The following is a 19622-nucleotide window of genomic DNA, read 5'->3' as shown; positions in this document are numbered from 1 at the left end:
TATATATATATATATATATATATATATATATATATATACACATATAGAGTGTACAAAAAATCCTGGACCCCTTAAGTATTTTGAAAAGTAAGCATTTCTAAAAAAAATATTTCATACGAAAGTTGTAGGGTTTAAAATGATATATTTACTGATCTTATCACAATTCGTTATTTTACGAGAGAGAGAGAGAGAGAGAGAGAGAGAGAGAGAGAGAGAAGAGTATGGAGAAATGCGGGGAAGGTATGGAAAAGATGCGAAATAGGTGCATAGGAGATGTAGAAAAGATGCGTAAGTAATGCATAAGTTATTTCCCATACAGAACATTTCGATGGTTTGAAAACTGTAGACACTATGGCTATATGTCATTATACAACTAAACATCGATTTTACGGTGAAGAATTTTCTGTTATAAACCTTTCGATACATGTAATTCCACATAGAATACTATTGACAGCTCATAGTAAATGCATCATAAAAATTTATACGAGGAATTGAATAACAATCGAATTCCAAGTTGTTCAGACAAGCGTGCGATATAGCTCAGAGTTAAGTTATTACTCCATAAATTTTAAGTTCAAATCTCGTCGATATATCCCATATGCGTTTTTAAAAATATATATATAAATGTACGGCATATTTCAAGCAAAGTGAATATATGAATAGATGAGGATAAAAAGTATTTTATCTTTTATTTTTTATATTTACATCACATTTGCATTTAATAAGTAGGTATACGATAGGAAATGATATAGAAAATCAATGTAGATTTTCGATAAATTCTTATGCATTCATGATTCTTAATAACTATGAAAAGAAATGATAATGTAATAACAGAATAGTTGTGAAAGGAAATGAAGAATTAGTTGTAAAATTGTAATATTCTTTTGTTAATTTTATGATTCATAATTACGATTAAAAACGAGTAAATTATTTCCTATCAGTTTCTATCGATTTTTTAAAACAAAGATTCCATCATTTTTTAATATTGCAGATTATAAAAAACTATCGTTTAACATCGATACGATAACATCTGATACGTCAAATCTGAAAATATACGATAACATTTCAATATAAAATATAGAGCATTTTGTGAAATCACAAATCAAATGTCCTGCATATTCAAAATGATAAAATAGTTTTCTTTCATTTTCCATCGAATTTTATTTTTTTATAATCAGAAATTATTACTAAATAATGCAAAAAATGTTGCATTGTCGATTTCTTATAATCTAGTAAAAATAAAAAACTGGGAAGGGTCCTAGCAAATAAAATAAATCGGACATAAAAAAACAAGGTGTCTCAATCGGGCATAATTCCAATTGGACACAAGTTGAAATGGATAATTCTAACATGGTGATTCTACTGCTTATCACAATCCTTTCTAACTTGAATCTGTACTGCGTAGGGCTTCGCCCTTCACCCTCCACAATTTTTTATTTCTTATATGCTGTAGGTAATGCTGCGAATTAATTTTTAAGATAAATTTCTGTCCGATAAATTTTAGTTAAAGAATGACTCGTTGCTCGCTCAAATCAAATGAATGTAGGATGACCGTGAAGGCTATGCATGTCATAGACCAAACAGTGAGTGTCATTTAACAATAAGGAGAACAAGATAGATTGCCTTTAACGCTCAGTAGGGGAATAAATACGGTGAGTTCGTCGCGCGTGGCTTACGAAGTACTACTTGACTTTAGGCTTGTCTTTTTCAACTTGGAAATAGCTGCCTTTAAAATGTCACCGTCATCGAGTATAATTTGCTGTATATAATTTCGGCATATATACCGAGAGTTCTTGCAAATACTAAGTAAACTAATATGGAAGTTTGAAGCTAACAAATTATTGGTTAAATGCAAATACCTTTTGCGAATACGATTGCAAACTTATACATTGCCATAGTAGCGATTACACTTTAATGATAATAAATAGATAAATGTACAATGGATAAATTCGATACGATAATAAGCAGAATTGAATAGTAACTAATTAACAGATTAACAATTAAATAAAAAAGTTAAAGAGTTTACTTTTAACTTAGTATAATTGACTGTAATTTTATATGAATCACTTTTTAACTTAATGTAGTTACTTTTAAATTTTAATTTGTTAACTGTTTTTATGTTAGTTTTTTTATTTCTCTAAATGTCTATATTAATTTCTATAAAATCTTAAACATTAAAGAATTAATTTAGAAGAAGCTTAATGATTGTGTGATATGGGTGTAATGCTCATAGCGCCTAAAGATAACGTTTTGATAACGGGTTGAGTCTGCATTTAAAAAATCAATTATTATGTTATGTTGTCCTTGTTTTACATTTGATAAACAATAAAAAAAGAATAAAAACTTTTTATATATAAAATAATTTTTGAAGAACATGCAGATATAGACAAAACAAAGAGAAATATAAGATTACTTACATTTTTACATTTTATTTTTTTTATAATATAAATATCAAAATATGAAAATATAAAATATGAAATATGTAAAAATATTAAAAATCAGTTTTTTATTGTATAAGATATCTTTGTTTCATAAAATTTATAATTAAAATATTAAATTATTTTATGATCTATATTCTAATTGTTTTGTTATTTAAAGACATCTGATTTTAAAAAATTAGAATATTCTCATTTTAATAAAAATAATATTTTCCAAAATTAATTTTTTATTAAATTGAGTTAATTAATCTTGACGTAACTTTAACTGAGTTAGTTTTTTGTTCATTCAACTTTTAACTTAACTAAACTAATTTTATAAACCATAGACTTTAACTTAACTTTAATTTAATTAAAAAAACATTAACTTATTCAATTCTAATAATAACTTTATTCCTATAAAATTTTTTATTTCTATTCATAATATTATCAATAATGAATGGAATTAATTCTATTGTGAAATGTCTATGCAATTCATATATATCCGTGCAAAAAGTTAATGCGAACTTTTCATTTCACGAGTTAAATTTCAATTAATGCACATATCCTGTTTTATACCTAATACTTACGAATTTGTATAATTCATTTAGACTGTTTCTCTACATTTGATTAAGTACATGACGATCACATAGGAGATGCATTTTCTCGGTCTTGTACAGCATTGACACGACAATGTATCTGAGATATCTGTTAGTTTCTTATTGTTCCATATATGCCGCTTCAAATATATTCATTGCTTCTTCATTATATATGTTGCAAATAAATAGCAAACGTGATGTGCCTTGCATTCTATTCACGTTCATAGAAAATGAAAATGATGGAGTTTAACATTTCCACGCAAATCATATTAGATTATTCGATTTAGTTATTTACTAGAATTTAAACGCGTACGTGCGCACGAGAAATAGAAGGAGATGAATATGACACGGTAAATTATAACGTATAGCCATTGATTAATTAATACTATTTGTACATATTTTATATAATTATTTTGTCACTATTCGAGATTAAAAAAAAAAGAAAAAAGTCCATGTTAAAAAATACGTTTGTTCTCTAAATTTAAATTAACTGAAAATAATTATAGATAACGTAAATATTTATTTATACATTATTTAACATATTATGTATTTGTTATTTGAAGAAACGAACAAAGAATAAAAACGATAACACTAATATAAATATATTGTATTAGGTGTTGGAATTAATTCGTAGCGTTTTTAATGAAAGAATGTTATTTATTTCACATGAGCATTAAAAAATACATTAATGAAAGTACTTCCCATCACTTGTAAAACGCTACGAATTAATTCCAACACCTAATATAAAAAAATAATATTGAGAAGAAAATAAAAGAACTTTTAAGTGAAAATTTTATGACAGAAATTTGAAGCAAGAAACTTCTGCCCCATTGTAACAGACATTTCATTTTCTACAAGCAGCTTCTGTTAACTTCAATGAAGTTTGAACAGCCGTTTTAGACAATGACTACTACAGCTTATTGACCAAAAGCGATCCCGGATGAATCGTCTAAATAAAAGATCAATCTTGCGGAATAAATAAAAGAATACTACAATGTTTTCGCTCTTGCACGCTTATCTCTTGTAAAAATACCAATCGATTCTTGTTTATGAGAAATAAGGATGCATTTCCACTGAGCATGTCAATCAAAACATCTAATTTTATTGTTTCATTTGCCGCGCGACAATAAAATAGGATGCTTTGATTGATTAAATCATGACGCGGATGATGCAAGACTTGCTCAGTGGAAACGCACCCTAAGTCGAGGAACGATGTCTGTGAAATGATGAAGTTTATTGCAAAATGTAATCTAAAGAGAACTGTTTTTTTTTTTTACTGTTATTTACTTTTTCTTTATGATTACTATTGTTTCTAAAGGAAGATATCGAAGATAATATTGTGAAGTAATAAGATAATGTTATTTGAATATTATTATGATCATAAATTTAAGAGACAATTTATTTTATCAATGAAGTTAAAAAAATTTGTCAAATCATGCCACGTATCCGATAGAAAGCGGATTACTTACAGTAATTAGCATTCCTTCTCGCTATTCAATTTGATAGTAGCAGATATCACACATCCAACTGTGTTAACAACTAAAACTGATATGGACGTTCTACAATAAATTGGTAGTCGATAATCGGAAGTCTTGACCAGTCTTAACTTTAGTTGTACAAGTTGGCTATTAGTCAACTTCATCAATTAAGACTTAGAATTACTTAGAACTTCGAACTACTGACTCTATGGAACCCCGGACAGGATGGATAGGTGGATTTACAACAGTTACTTTTCAATTACATACCCTGCATATTTGTATATGTTGGATTGAATGAAATGATGCAAAATGCATTAAAACGATTTGTACTGTTTATCATGAAAATCCAGAGCTTTTCCAACGAATTTGTATTTTTACATTCATGATAATGTCACCTTTCACGACCAGCGCATTTCTATCCTATAAATACAATTTACACGCAAATATTCTTTGCATTCAACTATAAAGTGCCTTCCAAACATAGAACTGTTTTTCTCCGTAAAATACTTGAAAATATATTATACTATGTATAATATATTTTAGAATATCGTTAATAATATATCGTTAATAATTTCGACGTATATATTTTTTGTTGTAAAATATACTATTCAATTATTATGTTATTTTAGAGAAAATAGAATCACTTGATATTTGAGAAAATTGACAACGCGAGGCGAGCAAGAGAGGATAAAGATTTAGAGAAAGAGAAGATAGAGATCATTATTTGCATAATAGAAAGAAATGATATATTGAGCAAGGAATCATTCTAGAAACTTCCGGTTCGTGAAGCTGAAATATCGATTTTACTCATTCGTACTTCCATTATTGTGAAACAACTGCAGGATTAAAAACTGCAAAGCTTGTGAAGAATCGATTATTTACGAACGTTCGTGTTTTCAGGGTAATCTAGATAATCGAACTTTCTCACGAATTTGCTACTTCTGTTCGATTTTACATTTTTGGATTGTTCTTATCGGTAAATTTTTTTCATGAATCTTCATAGTGTAGAACGCTGATAGCACCGGCTATGAGATTGTCGAGCAAATCGAACATATCTAACGGTACTGATACAAAGCTTGAATATGCATAGACCGTTCTCCAATATACATTCCCTTGAAATATTACCGGTGAAAACACATGTTGCTCGTTCGATGCTCACGGCGGCTTAATAAATCACGACATCAAATGCATTGTAGCCCCGAACATCTATGTATTTGAATAATTCTTCTTAAAAGAATTATATTAGAAATAGAGGCAACTTAAGCATATTTAATATATACAGCAAATCTTTAATTCATAAAAAATTTCCATATAATAAAAAAAATTCTTATTATTTCTATTATATTCTATTATATACAAAATATAAATCAGAAAATATGTTGACTAACAGAATTATAAAGACGAATTCAAACTTTTCGCGAAAAGACAATTTTCTATTTTTATTCAATACATGTAAAATATGTGTAAAATTAAAATTATTTTATTTTAATATACGTAATTTATATATGTAATTTAATATACTTACTATTTAATTTGCAAGCTAATATTTGTAAAATAAGCTGCAAAATATCTAATTAAAATAATTATATTAGGCTTATATTCAATTGCAATAAAAATTCAAGTATATTCAAATCATATTTAAAGCAGGAATGCGCAAATGTGTGGAATATATTTAATTAAAAAAGCACGTGTCGTTCTAAAGAATCTCAAATCCTGATTTAAAATCTGATAATAAACGTACAGTGTCATATACATCACGCTTCGTGAGAAATCAATAATGAATAGGTAAATTTCGCGTGTCATGCATATAAATGCAGACAATACAAGCTCCCTCCGAAAAAGTGCAATAACATTCAGTAGTCCACTGATGTAATTCGATTGCATTTTAATAGCGATACACGTGCGTAATAATCATGCAGTGCACGGGCGTGAAAGAAATATGCACTTGAGGAAAAAAAAAACAAAATCTCGTTAATTCCCGACATCCTATAAAATGATTGTTATTTACAAAATGTGCGAAATAAAGCACGTTACCATAATGCTGCATTGTTGGAATAATCACTAAATTTTAAGTTAAATATGAGACAAAATTGACTTTTTATACAATGCAATTTAAATTTCAATTCAATTTCAATTTAAATAACTTTCTATAAAGTTGATTAGACATTGATTAATTCATATCCATGTGTAACTGCAAATATGTCGTATATACAGGATATCCGATAATGACCGCATAATCTGTCGTGGGCGAGTAGAACAGATTAAACAGAATCGGAAAATCCTCTATTATCTTATAATTTTTGCAACTTTTTTTAATATTCAATGAATAGGAAATCCAAAATCGACGCATAAGGTAACTTTAAGACAACTTTAAGAGTTCTTTAAGAAACATTTTTAAACGCGTTTATAATGTTAGAAGTAACTATTTGTTATTTTCTTGTTATTTTTTTATATAGAATTTCCCGAAATTCACAAATAAAAATTCACACAGTAACAGAGAGTTTTCCAAATATTAATTAAAAAGGTCATTTGTAAATTTTTACTTTAAGCAACAATTTGTGAAATAATAATGGTTTAAATATGGCCAATAAAAACTGTAGCGTCCGTTCAAATAGTACATTTCGCTAAAACTTGCTGCAAGTTTGATTAAAATTGATGAAGAATAGATAAAATCTTCTCCTTATCAGTTAAGATATATTTAATTTATTAGAAGTTTAATTATCAGAATTCACAGTCGAAATTCCAAGACTGAGATACTTTAAAATATAAAGTATGTCACTATAATAAAAAGATAAATTTTGTTAATCTTTTTGTTACTTCGTTAATTATATACATTTAAAGAATGTCTACACTGAGAGAAAATGTTTGATATTTGTAACTATAATTACATATTACTATAATTATGATTATACTGCGATAATAATAATAACAGTAACTATGTATATCGTTGGCAACCTAAAATGATTATAATTATAGTTATTGTAACTATAAAATAGTTGAAATTACCATAAAAATGATTCAAGTGACTATAATTTTATAGTTATATTTTGGGACAACCATAAAAAATATAATTGTCCCCAAATATAATTATAAAATTATAGTCACTTGAATCATTTTTATGGTAATTTCAATTATTTTATGATTATAATAATAGTCACTTTAGTTGCCAACTATATGCATTTGTTGCTAGAATTATATACATAGTTACTATTGTTATTATTAGCAGTAATAATCACAATTATAATAATATATAATTATTTACAAATACGAAACATTTTTCTCTTAATGTAGAATCAAAAAACAGAAGCAGCTCAATAAAGAGTAGAGCTTTTCTATAACAATATCTTACGCCTATCAATTACCGCATCAGTCTGCGTTCGTTGTTTCGATTTTAGAAAATGCGCTCCGCGGCCGTGTGCATCGCCTTCGTTCTGACATACACAAGCGGGTCGTTTGTCGCGGGTTTGCGATACATCGATCCACAGGCAGGAAGTAACGGTGACATCGGCAACAAACGATTAGACCTGACTGAGCCGTCATGTGACGAGTTGCGTGCCATGTGGAGATATACGAAGAGGCAGATCAGAGCCGCTAAATCCACTAACGGATACCCAATGTACCCATTCAATTCCAATTTATGGCCGCGTACCGCAGTGTTTCCCGATCGCATTAAATTATCCAGAGGATATACGCGAGGTAAGACTCTTTACGTTTTCCAGGAACACGAAGCGTCGACGGAATTTGGTAAAATTTTTCTGAAGATTCGGAATTTCGCCTTTACTGTACATGATATATGAAAAAATAAAAGTAATTTTTTAAACATAAGATGAAAAATTTACAAAGATTTAATAAAATTGGTTGGCTTTTTTTTTGCGCAGATATTGTCGCACCTACACGACTGAAATTACGAGAAGAGTTGGAAGGTAAGCAAATTTTCTGCATAATTTTTCAACTTATATATTATTTAATAAATGTAACATTATAAATTTTATTTTGAGAATAAATACTATTTCTCATCAAATCACTTCGTTAAGGTAGCGAATATTTATCGGACGATTCGATAAGAATACAATTTATCTCTTCACGCTATTGACAGTAACAAAAATTTTTGCACGAATCGATGTATCTTTTTCTCGATATAAATGAATACTGTAATCATCCTGATTCGTAAAATTCGTAACATGAGAGAAAAAACACGTGCGTTTTATCGATTTTATGAATCGATTTCATCGAGTTTTGCATCGTTCACAAGTTGCAATATGAACTTACACAGGCAGATTGTAATACCATCTTGCAAATACATCACACACATATATAGGTCAAGCGCGCCACTTTACTATGTATGCATCGAGCACTTACGTTAACGAGTATACATGGTTCAGGCTAATTATCGGGAGAATGTTGGTTACCTGTAAAGTGCGATAACATCACAAGTTTGAATCGAGCGCTTTGACCGCATCTAAATCCGGTTGCCTGTGCAAAGTGATCGCGCAATTAACGTACATTGCGCTTAAATTATTTAACATCTTCTTTTTGCAATTCTTAATTAAATGAAAATTGGTTAACTCCTTTCACATTCGTGAATTTGAATATCTCAAAAGCAAAGCATTTTTGAGAAAAATGTTTCAAACAAAAATAGACTTCAAAAAGATCTATTTATTGATCACATCCGTTTGACCTTGTCACAAATTCAGGTCAAGATCAAATCGATTTTTTTTAATGGGACACCCTATTTTTTATTTTAGAATAGCTGGTGTCAAGAGTTGTCCAAGAAACTTTTTTTATTCATCACAACACATAATATATGTATATACGAACTCCTTGATCTGAAGTCAGTGGGCATCTATCATGGAACAAGTCGGAATAGATTCCGTTCGAAATTATTCCGTTTTCCCTAGAGAGCACAATAGAAATCTAGATAATTGAACAATTCCGATTGGAATCCATTCTGAATAATTCCAAGTTGATGTCGCCCACGATGTCGAAATACACATAATAGTTCTCGATAACTTTAACCAATTTTAACTCCAATGTTATCCATGTACGATTGTTATTCCGAAAGTATGTGTTGTTAATTTATGATATTTTTAATCGATTTATTCCGAATCAATTTTTTTTCTTGTAGAAATTTATTCTACTCTAATTAATTGATTTAACAAGCTCTCTTTTTCTTTAAAAAAAAAAGAAGTAAAAAGATTCGATTTACCATAGATAATTTTTAATTATATTCATAGAATTTCTTTCAGGAAACATATTTTTTCTTTTCAACAAGATTTGCATTGCAAAAAACTTCACTGAATAAAATTAAAAATGCTTCTATATGTATTTTCGAGCTGAGTTTATGACTAATTCTTTATTTTCATGGCGATATTGATTTTCGCGCAAAGAGAAGGGAATTATTTACATTGTGCAAAATGGTAATTGTAAGAAAAAGAGGATAGATACGCAGAGGAAGTCAAGAATTAATAATTTAAAGGAAGACATGCTGGACGACCGCGTAGTCGGGCCGCCGGAAGTGCACCAATTTATGGAAGGATGGTGCACAAGGCTCCGGCAGGAAGTAGATGGCGAAACGCGATGCGGGGGCCTTCGCGTATGAGGCTCATCGAGGATCTCTCGCGACATTTTGGGACCGTGAGTACGGGACCGTTCAAGCCAAATGTTCAAGAATCTAAATTCCGCGGCGGTACTCCTTCGGTTCCTCAATCCGGCAGATTTGAAACGCTCAAGAATCTCATTCAGGCCGAGAGAGCACGCGAATTACAGGTCAGTCACCAATTCTTTTATTATTAAATGGCTCTTTTAATTAATTTTTTTTAAATAGTCTTTGGACATTTATCAATGTAAAAATTGTATCGTTAATTTATGAATGCAAACTAATTTACTGCAATTTAATTTACTGCACTTCAACCATATTAACATATAACTGTAAAAGTCATAGATTAAAACGGGGCTTTCTCGTTCATGAGACAATTTTGACCAGCGATAATGTTTATGTTTCTAAACGCGCAAATTCAACATTTGAAAGTAATGTTTACTACTTTTAAAAAGGAATCGTGTTCATGAAATGTAAGCACATTACTGCAAAGGAAAATAGTTTATTGCCATAATTGAAGCTTCTGTGACTAAAGTTGAAATTGACGGAACCTATTTATCTGTAGTTTTTAATGATTGAAGTGAATTTATCATGATCAGTTTTTATTTTGAAAGCCTAAGGTCTGTTTCCTGTAGCTGAACTAGTGTATACTTTTGGAATTATTTATGAAATAAAATACATTTATATGTTCGGTGTTTGACGAAAGCGAGAAAGAAAGAAATCTCTCTAGTGCAATCTAGAATAAAAAATAGATCTCTAATTTAGTTATACATATTTCTATACGTATAAATATGTACAGGATGCGGTGCTAGAATCTGGACATGAAAATGTTTTTTTTTTTTTTCGAAAAAGCTTTTTATTTAAATCAATATTCACATACGAAAATGTACTTTTGTACACATATTCAGGGATTCTTTCAAAACCTTCCGACTCAATATAACCCTCCTACACCGCTATTATCTTCTTAATTCGGTCTCTGAATCGTGTGCGCGGCCTTTAATTGCGCGCGGTCTATGGCTGCAAATGCTGTCTTAATAGCGTCCCGGAGGAAAGCCACATTGAGATACCTCGTCTTATTAGTAACCCTTTGTGATCTGAACGGTATTTCCGCACGCGTGTCTATAGTGTATAAAGATCATCTATTCAGAGGTGCCAAAGGATTTACGGGTTAAAGGGTTGGTTTAAGGGTCGCTGTGTCGTGATCCATTGCTAATGCCAACGTTTTGTGAATCTTGCCGTTTATCAGAACAAGGAGTGTTACTGAGTGATACTGAGCTGCTTCTCCGGAGGACTTCTTTTACATAAACTCTGTTAAGAAAAGAAAGGGTGCTTGGGGAGCGACAAGGAAGAGGGGGAAGAACGGTCTCCCATATTTTACTTATGTTAGCCCATGTTCTCTGTTCAAGTTATCTGGATCTATTTTATCAAATAGTCTATTTGATAAAACGACTGCTATAAATACTACGATATCATATTTTCCAAGGAAGTGGAGACTTTAAAGATCCAAAAACATCCAGATAACTTGAATAGAGGCATGGGCTATAACGTAAATATGGCAGACTGCTCTTCCTCCTCTTCCTTCTCTTTCAAACATCCTTTCCTCCTTAACAGAGTTTATATAAAGGGAGTTCTCCGAAGATGTAACTCAGTATCAGTTCGTTCCTCGCTCTATGATGAAGTAAACAGCAAGGTTCACGAAACGTTGGCAATAACAATGGATCATGACGATAATCCGCAAACCTTTTGACACTTCTGAAGAAAACACTCGTGAAAGTCTCAAATATATTATTTAGATTATTTATATATGTTTCAGGAGCAACATATAGCTGAAGAAATAAAAGAGAAAGCCTCTGGTTTTAGAGGCAATAAAGACCTAATAAACGAAGAACAATTATTGAGTAGACAACAATTACGAAAACAATTCTCCAACCCGTTGCCACCCTTAGAAATGACACCAAAAGTCAATTATGATTACAATCAGCGACGTTATAATAATCCTCCTAACATTGGTCAAGCTTGGTCGGTACGTTCTTTTACTTCTACATAAAAATGAGCAAAACAGATTTCTAAGATTCTACTATTGCTTTTTTTAACTTATCTTAAATTTAATGTTTTACCGTAATTTTTATAGTCTCGATTTAATTAAATTTTGTAATAATTTTGATTATAACATATTTATTACAATGTTGAATAATTCTATTTATTATAATTATTTCCTCCAAAATTATTTTCTCCTTCAAATTTTAATATATTTATATGTTTTAGATTGCATAATATTTTATTTCGTGTATTTACGATTTCTATATTTCTTATATCCTTCAAATAAAAATACTGTTATATTTCTTTTTTCGCAGAGGAGCGGCCCTCTCTCACGAGAATATATGTCACCTTAAGGTGCTGCGAATTGCTGTGAGGAAACGGTACAAATTCGAAAAAACTGCCGCATGCATACTGGTGTTTCTGACTGTTTTGCACGACGCAGTTGCAGCCGATTGCAAGTGACAGCGAAGCTGCAAGATAAGTATCGTTACTTTTGCTGCGAACTGCAACAAGAGAAACGACACTCATCTCGAAGATCGCAAGCGTTTTGAAGAATCTGTGGCTTCTGGATCTTTGCGCGAACTTTTGAAAAACCTGTGGCTTCTGGAACTTTTAAATCTTTATGTCAATAGTAAGTGGAAATCAAAAATTTTAATCTAATATTGGTCAATGCCGAAAAACCCTTTTAACATATATGGCGAAAAGAACAGTCTTCTTCCGCATCGAAAGTTTTAATCTTAAATAAATTTCAGAAAAAAAGGAATATATATATATATATATATATGTATATATATATATATACATATATATAAGACCGGCCACATGTTCAAATAAATTTGTCAAGTATACTTGTACAAATCACTTGTGCAAGTTTACTTAAATGTATGTGGTCAGCCAAAGAAATGGATTGAATGGCACCTCTATTGAGTTCAAAGCTCCAAAAAGCTATACTTTTTGAATGCACCGTAATATCGCCTGCATATCCTTGATACGAATAGAATTAAAATGCAAAATTTAATATCAAATGAAATCAATTTGCATACCAGGCGGATTTCATTGATAATGTGCATGCGTTTTTTTTTGGTATATTTGTGCAGTTTCGCAACGACATTAAAACGAGTAAGACATGAAACGGCACATTTTCATGGATTTTAAAATGTTTCGCGTTTTTTAAATTTGTATAAAGCAGAAAAAGATGAATATGTTACAATAGGTTTTTTAAATTTACACACAATAATTATTTGATTCTGAAATAAGCTTAGAAAAAATAAACTTTCTTTTCGCAATATCTTTAAAGATAACAGCACAATAATTTTAGATATGATATAAGATCTAAAATTACAATTTTTCTCTCTTTCTCTTTCTGTCTCTTCTTTCTGCTCTCTTTCTTGAAATTCAACTTGTATATGTTAAAGAGGATAAAAATCTATTCAATCATTTGATATAAAATATCTAAATACGTTTAAGTTTATAGAAAGAAAACCGTTCAACTTGTCTGTCTTACAAAAAAAAAATAGTAACGTTTCGCAATTTATTTGAAATATCAAATCGGATTTCTAAAAAATGTCATGGATACCAGAAAATCACTAGTGAAGTACATTGCGAAAAAAAATTCAAAATATAAATGTAATTCAATACGCAGTTGCATAGACTGAATCACATTTACAGATTGCAAATGCAGAATTTTAATACTATTCCGAAAAACCGAACTTATAAATCATCAGACATTTGATGTTATTAAGTGAAAATCATGCACGTGATTAAAACTTATGGGCTATTACATATTTGAATTTGTTAATATCATTTCTTATAAATTACACACTTACTATTTAAATAATTTGCACATAATTTGCAAATATAGAGTAAAATCATATATTTTATCAATTTTGATTGTTCTAGTTTAATTTTGTAGAATATATATTTTATATTTTTATTAGTTTATTATTGACCAATAGAAATATATTATTTGTATTCAATATTCAATTTAAATTTGACAAAATATTCTCGGGGATGTTTGTATATGAATATTTGCAACTGTGCGAAATAAAATGTCGCATTCCCGCTTCTTCCTAAATATACATGTAAGAACAATACTTGGACAATAAATTAGTAAGACTTATATCTAACAGATTTTGACATTGTACATTAACTTACAATGTAAGAAACTTTAATTATTCTTCGATGATCCAGCAAGAAGTTATTGTGCTGATGTATATAAACGAAAGACAATAATTATTCTTAAGGAAAGGTTTGTGCATATAATACTTCTGTGTTCTTAATACAAATATATAACTATAAATTGTGGTAAAAAAAGAAAAAAACAAAAAAAAAATTATTTCTGATATCTCATAAAACGAAATTACAGACAGAAGCTTTTTGTGAATACAATTGATGCTAGTGGTACGTGCAAGCAATTAACCCTTAAATGTTTTAATGTTCACAAGCATAATGCATGTAAGAACATAATAATGGTAACGTAAATTTATTACACGTCTTTCAATATTTTACATATAAAATACAAAATATTTATTAAATTTAAAATTTTGCCATTTCTAGGCAATACTGTAATAACACAACATTGTAATAATGAATTTTGGTCAAACAATTAAGGGTTAAAGAATGCATCTTAATGACAATAAATATAAAAGTCTCTTGTAATCCTATAAAAATATTGAAATTGTATAGGACGATTATAATTCTTGAATGTGGCTTATTCCGTAGCTGAAGAAATAATCACTTTCAGCTTTTGTAGTTATAAAAGACACAAATGCGAAAAACTGGATATAATTATTATACGTATAATTTGATATTTAAATAACGGTTCTGTGTGTATGACTTCTGATTGGGGAAACTTTATATTTGTATATTTGAATACCACATATTGTATATTTGAATACTACATATCTACATTACCCCCGAAAATTTTCCGGACATGATAACGAAATTTTATATTTGAAGTTTGAAGTCGTTTACCATAATACTGATTGTAAATTAAATTAAAGATAATTTTATTATATTGCAGAACAAATATATAATTTATAAATTATTATTTTTTAAATATAATCAAATATTTACGCACATATATCTACTTTTTACTTAAATCTATCTCGTCTACGCGTGATACAGATTACTAAAGCCATCTATTGGAAAAATAATGGATTTCTTTTTACTACACCTAATATTTAAAATAACGAAAAAACGGCAATGTCCGGAATCTTTCCGGGAATAATGTATGTGCACATATATTATTATCTACACACATGAACACAAATGCGCAAACATATCATATAATAGATACCCCTCTTTGACTTTCACTTTCTCTTAAAATTTTTGATGAATTTTAATAAACATTAATCAACATAAAATGTTAGCACTTTTATTGTTTATAACATATTAAGATGTTATGTGTGAATATTTATAGTTATATTCATTATCGTGGTTGTAATAGACGTATATACAGATGTAATTTATATTTTGTTATATTTCTTAACAGAAATTTCATTATGTTACTGTTATCAGTTCGAGTAACAAAGCGTGTAAGTTGTTACTGCGACTACTGCAAGAGATTAAAATGCTTCTAAAAATAAAATCTCATTAACATTGTTAAATACATATATATTATTATGAAATGATTATTCTATTTCTTATAAAAACTTTTAAAACAGTTGTCAAAATACAAAGTAACATATACATATAATATTTTTGCAAAAAGGTATCCTCTTTTAATTCTGCTATTTTATTTTCCGATTCGGCAAAACGAAGATCTATCATAGATTTATCTTTGATATAATATTTTATGTATATTATACGTATAACTAATATAGTTAGACCAACTATTAAATGAATTAATTTCCACACATTATTGCTTTCAAACAAAATCTTTAGAACTAAAAGTTATACATATGAGGGACACATCAAAGTAAGTTTCTCTACCATAGAAAAATAAAATGAAAGATAGGACAATTATAAAACTTTTTTATTTTATTAACTTGATCTTTAAGTTATTTCTCAACGTTATTGCTATTGATATTTAAATACTTATAACATGACACCAGTTTTTCTATATCAGTATTTAAAAAACTTATCCTTGAATCGGAGCGACTTCAGCCTTGATTTATTTATTGTCGTAAAAATTTTTGCTATCCAAATGTTTCTTAAGCAGGAAATAGATGAAAATTATTCGTGCAAGATCTAGACAATATGATGAATGACATCAAAAATTTGACGTTAATGTGCGCGACCTATCACTTCAAAGCTCATCATGAATTTCTGTGCGACCATTAAGAAACTCTAATCGTCATCGTCGAACTGTTTGCACTGATATTTTTTTCTATATATAGAAATTTTCTACATATAGAAATTATTTGACAATGAATATTTATTGCATTTTTGTTTTATACAAAAATACTAAATTATCGTGTAATTCGTAGTCGGACACATTTTGTATTAGCGCCTTCATGATTTGAATTTGCTCAGTTAACAATGGTTGTAATGAATACGATTCTGAGTGCAAAAATGTTACCAACACACTTCAAAGAAAAAAATCTTCCAATACACAAGCTATTCGTATAACCGGTTTTTTTCCTATGATATAGAAACTTATTTTGAGATTCTCCTCATATTTTTTCATGTTATGTAAATTATTACGACTAAAATATTTCTATTTTTGTTATATACCATAAACAATTTAACTCATTTTTTATTTAACTGTACGAATGTCACGATTATTAAATAAATTACAAATTAATCAATTGACAAACATGTGAGCTTTTAGCTTTCTTGTCGATCGACTGTTCGTCGTAAGAAAGACTTCACACAAGAAAGATTTTTTCATAAATAAGGCTGTTACTTACAATATTATAGATTATTTTAAAATACTGTCGTTAAGGCTGAGGTTCTTAATTGAGACCCAGTGCCTAATATTACAAACTAGAGACTGGTCGAACAATCTTGAGATTAAGATTCAAGTAAGCTGCAAACATTATTAAAGACTAAAGATATTAAACGTATTTATACAAATGTGAGAGATTTAAAATAATTATCAGTATATATCGAATTATCTTCCTTCTATAAGGAAGAGAAAAATTGTTGTATAATGTTATCAAACGTATAATTATCACATTTATCTATTACTATTGTTACTACACATAACTTCTCTAATAACAGATATTAATAATCTATTAGTAGTATTTCATTAAAAAAAACAGTATTAAAGGTATATATAAAAACGTATGCAGCTGCTCGAATACTTTCTCTCTAAACTCATAAAACCTCATGGTGTGCTTACCTATATTTTATTAGATAGTAAACTTGCCAAATATATAAATCGACAATAAATCGTAAGTGATATTTTAAAACAGGAGAGAGAAAGATAACTTTAAATGCGTTGTATTCTGTAATAAAAATGAAAGACTTACATATTGTTTAAGATATATAAGTGTATCACTCCTACACACACGCCCACGAACACTCACACATATGTATGTATATGCATGTATGATGTGTACACATCACATATGTGGGGTGTTTGATAAGTCAGTGACTTTAATAAGAAAAAATGCATTTAGATTGTAAATTTAATGTTATTTTTTACATTTGCCATTCTTTCTAGACATTAAATTTCAAATAGAGATCTATCAAATAGCAAATTTTTAGTAAGAAACAGCGCTCACATCGCATTTGCTACAACGGAAAAAAAAACAAACTTATCTGCTTTGAAACGCTATTAAAAATTAATTATTTGATTTACTTGAAATTTTGTGTGTATATTTATAAAGAATAATGGCAAACGTAAAAAATAATATCAAACTTATGATCGATCTGAACGTCATTTCTTAGTCATTTCAAAGTTACTGACTCATCAAACATTTCACGTAGTTAGCCTGCACATGATCGTGCATCTATTCGATAAATTAATTAGATCATATTTATCTTCGTACTTGATGTAGAAATCTTAATATTATTATGGTAATGAATTATGTCTATTATTAATAATTATAAAAGATTTTAAACGGACAATAATTACTGGTAAAATATGTTTAATATGTTTTAAAAAACTTTAGAGTTAAGGCAAAAAAGGAAAGAAAAAAGTAACAATGAAACCGAATATATTTATAATAAATATATACACTTGCTTATTCTAGTATTTAACATATTTATCGAGCGTATAATATTAATTTTAACTTCAAAATTGAATTTTGCGCACCATTTTTTTTAATAATAGAGCAATATATTATTTATACGCGGGAAAAGATATTTAAAAATAAATAAAAATGTACTGAGAGAGATCTATTATTATACAAATATATATATATACACACACACACATAGTGTCCCATTATACCTTCGCATAGAAATTTTCAAAATATATAAAATATATGAAAAATTGTTTTAAACAAAAATTTTATGAAAAAATTTTGATTTCGAAGGAAATATAACATGGTACCATTGATTTGACTTTAGGTGATGTAGTCAAGGTCAGGACATGGTCATTTTGAATTTTTTAAATAGAACTCTCTATTTTTTATAGCATATTTTCGTAACTTACCTCGACTGCTTTTCAAACACTATAATAGAATATTTTTTCATTAAATACTTTTTGAATTATAAAGTTTGAAATTTTACCGACATTAGCATTATTCAAGACGTCTGACCAATGTACAACGGCTAGAATTTCTTAAATGTGATTCAGAGTCATGACCTTGATTACATTTGTCAAGATTTAGATCATGAAGATTGTTCCTCTTATTTTCATTTTTATGTAAAAGAGTACTATAACTTACTATTATGTCTATATTATATAAAGTTATTATGATAAATTTATATGTTAAGAAAATTTATGTAATATCAATGTAAAAATCTCCTTCAAAGCCGTATGGCAAGAAATAAATGTTTATCTATCTATCAGTGTAAATGAGTCGTGTGAATTTTTACAAATGGACTCAAAACTTTTTTGATTGGTTAACAAATCTCTCTATTATTTTCAACTTATTGCGCATCCGTTAAAGTGAACTTGTCTAATTCCATGGATACTTACAGTGCCATAACATGAGGAGTAGTTATGCACATTGCACGTTTGACCTCTCAGATTGGCAATCTCGGCTGTTCAGCGTGTATTATTAAGGGGAGAAAGAATATTCTAGATAACATATAAGTTTTAATAATGATATCTAATTGTATATAAAATATGTCAATTTTTTATATGATTATGTATAATTATTAATTTTATATAATTAATATATATAATTATATATGAAATATTTTTACCGGGTATCACGATGTCACAAGTAAATTTAATATACTTTTGTGAAGTTCCAAATTTTATATTAGAGATTGTATATAGAATTTGCACAAAACGCCTTATTTTATCTCGCTTTTACAATGAAACGTACTCGTGAGTATATAATATTAAATATTTATTAATTCTTTCCGAATTCTTAAATTATATTTCGTATTAAATATATTAAATCATTAAAAGTTAATGGAAATACTGCGT

General features: G+C 28.7%; 1 protein-coding gene across 2 annotated transcripts in view; it reads left to right on the top strand.

Annotated features, from left to right (window-relative positions):
* The window catches only part of LOC105145156 (uncharacterized), a 29504-nt gene extending 10464 nt beyond the window's left edge, over positions 1–19040 (top strand). For both annotated transcript variants that reach the window (XM_087405181.1, XM_011054550.2), the window contains exons 2-6: positions 7887–8187; positions 8370–8414; positions 9968–10257; positions 11901–12110; positions 12442–19040. In XM_087405181.1, coding sequence (XP_087261307.1) covers positions 7887–8187; positions 8370–8414; positions 9968–10257; positions 11901–12110; positions 12442–12480 — 885 coding nt within the window. In that variant the 3' untranslated portion in view covers positions 12481–19040. The remainder of the gene's footprint in view (positions 1–7886; positions 8188–8369; positions 8415–9967; positions 10258–11900; positions 12111–12441) is intronic.
* The last annotated feature ends 582 nt before the right edge of the window (positions 19041–19622 follow it).

Source organism: Acromyrmex echinatior, chromosome 4 (assembly GCF_024713525.1).
Source record: "Acromyrmex echinatior isolate Ae372 chromosome 4, ASM2471352v2, whole genome shotgun sequence".
Lineage (NCBI taxonomy): Eukaryota > Metazoa > Arthropoda > Insecta > Hymenoptera > Formicidae > Acromyrmex > Acromyrmex echinatior.
The sequence above is the reverse complement of the archived record's forward strand: the minus strand, read 5'-3'. Positions and strand labels throughout refer to the sequence as shown.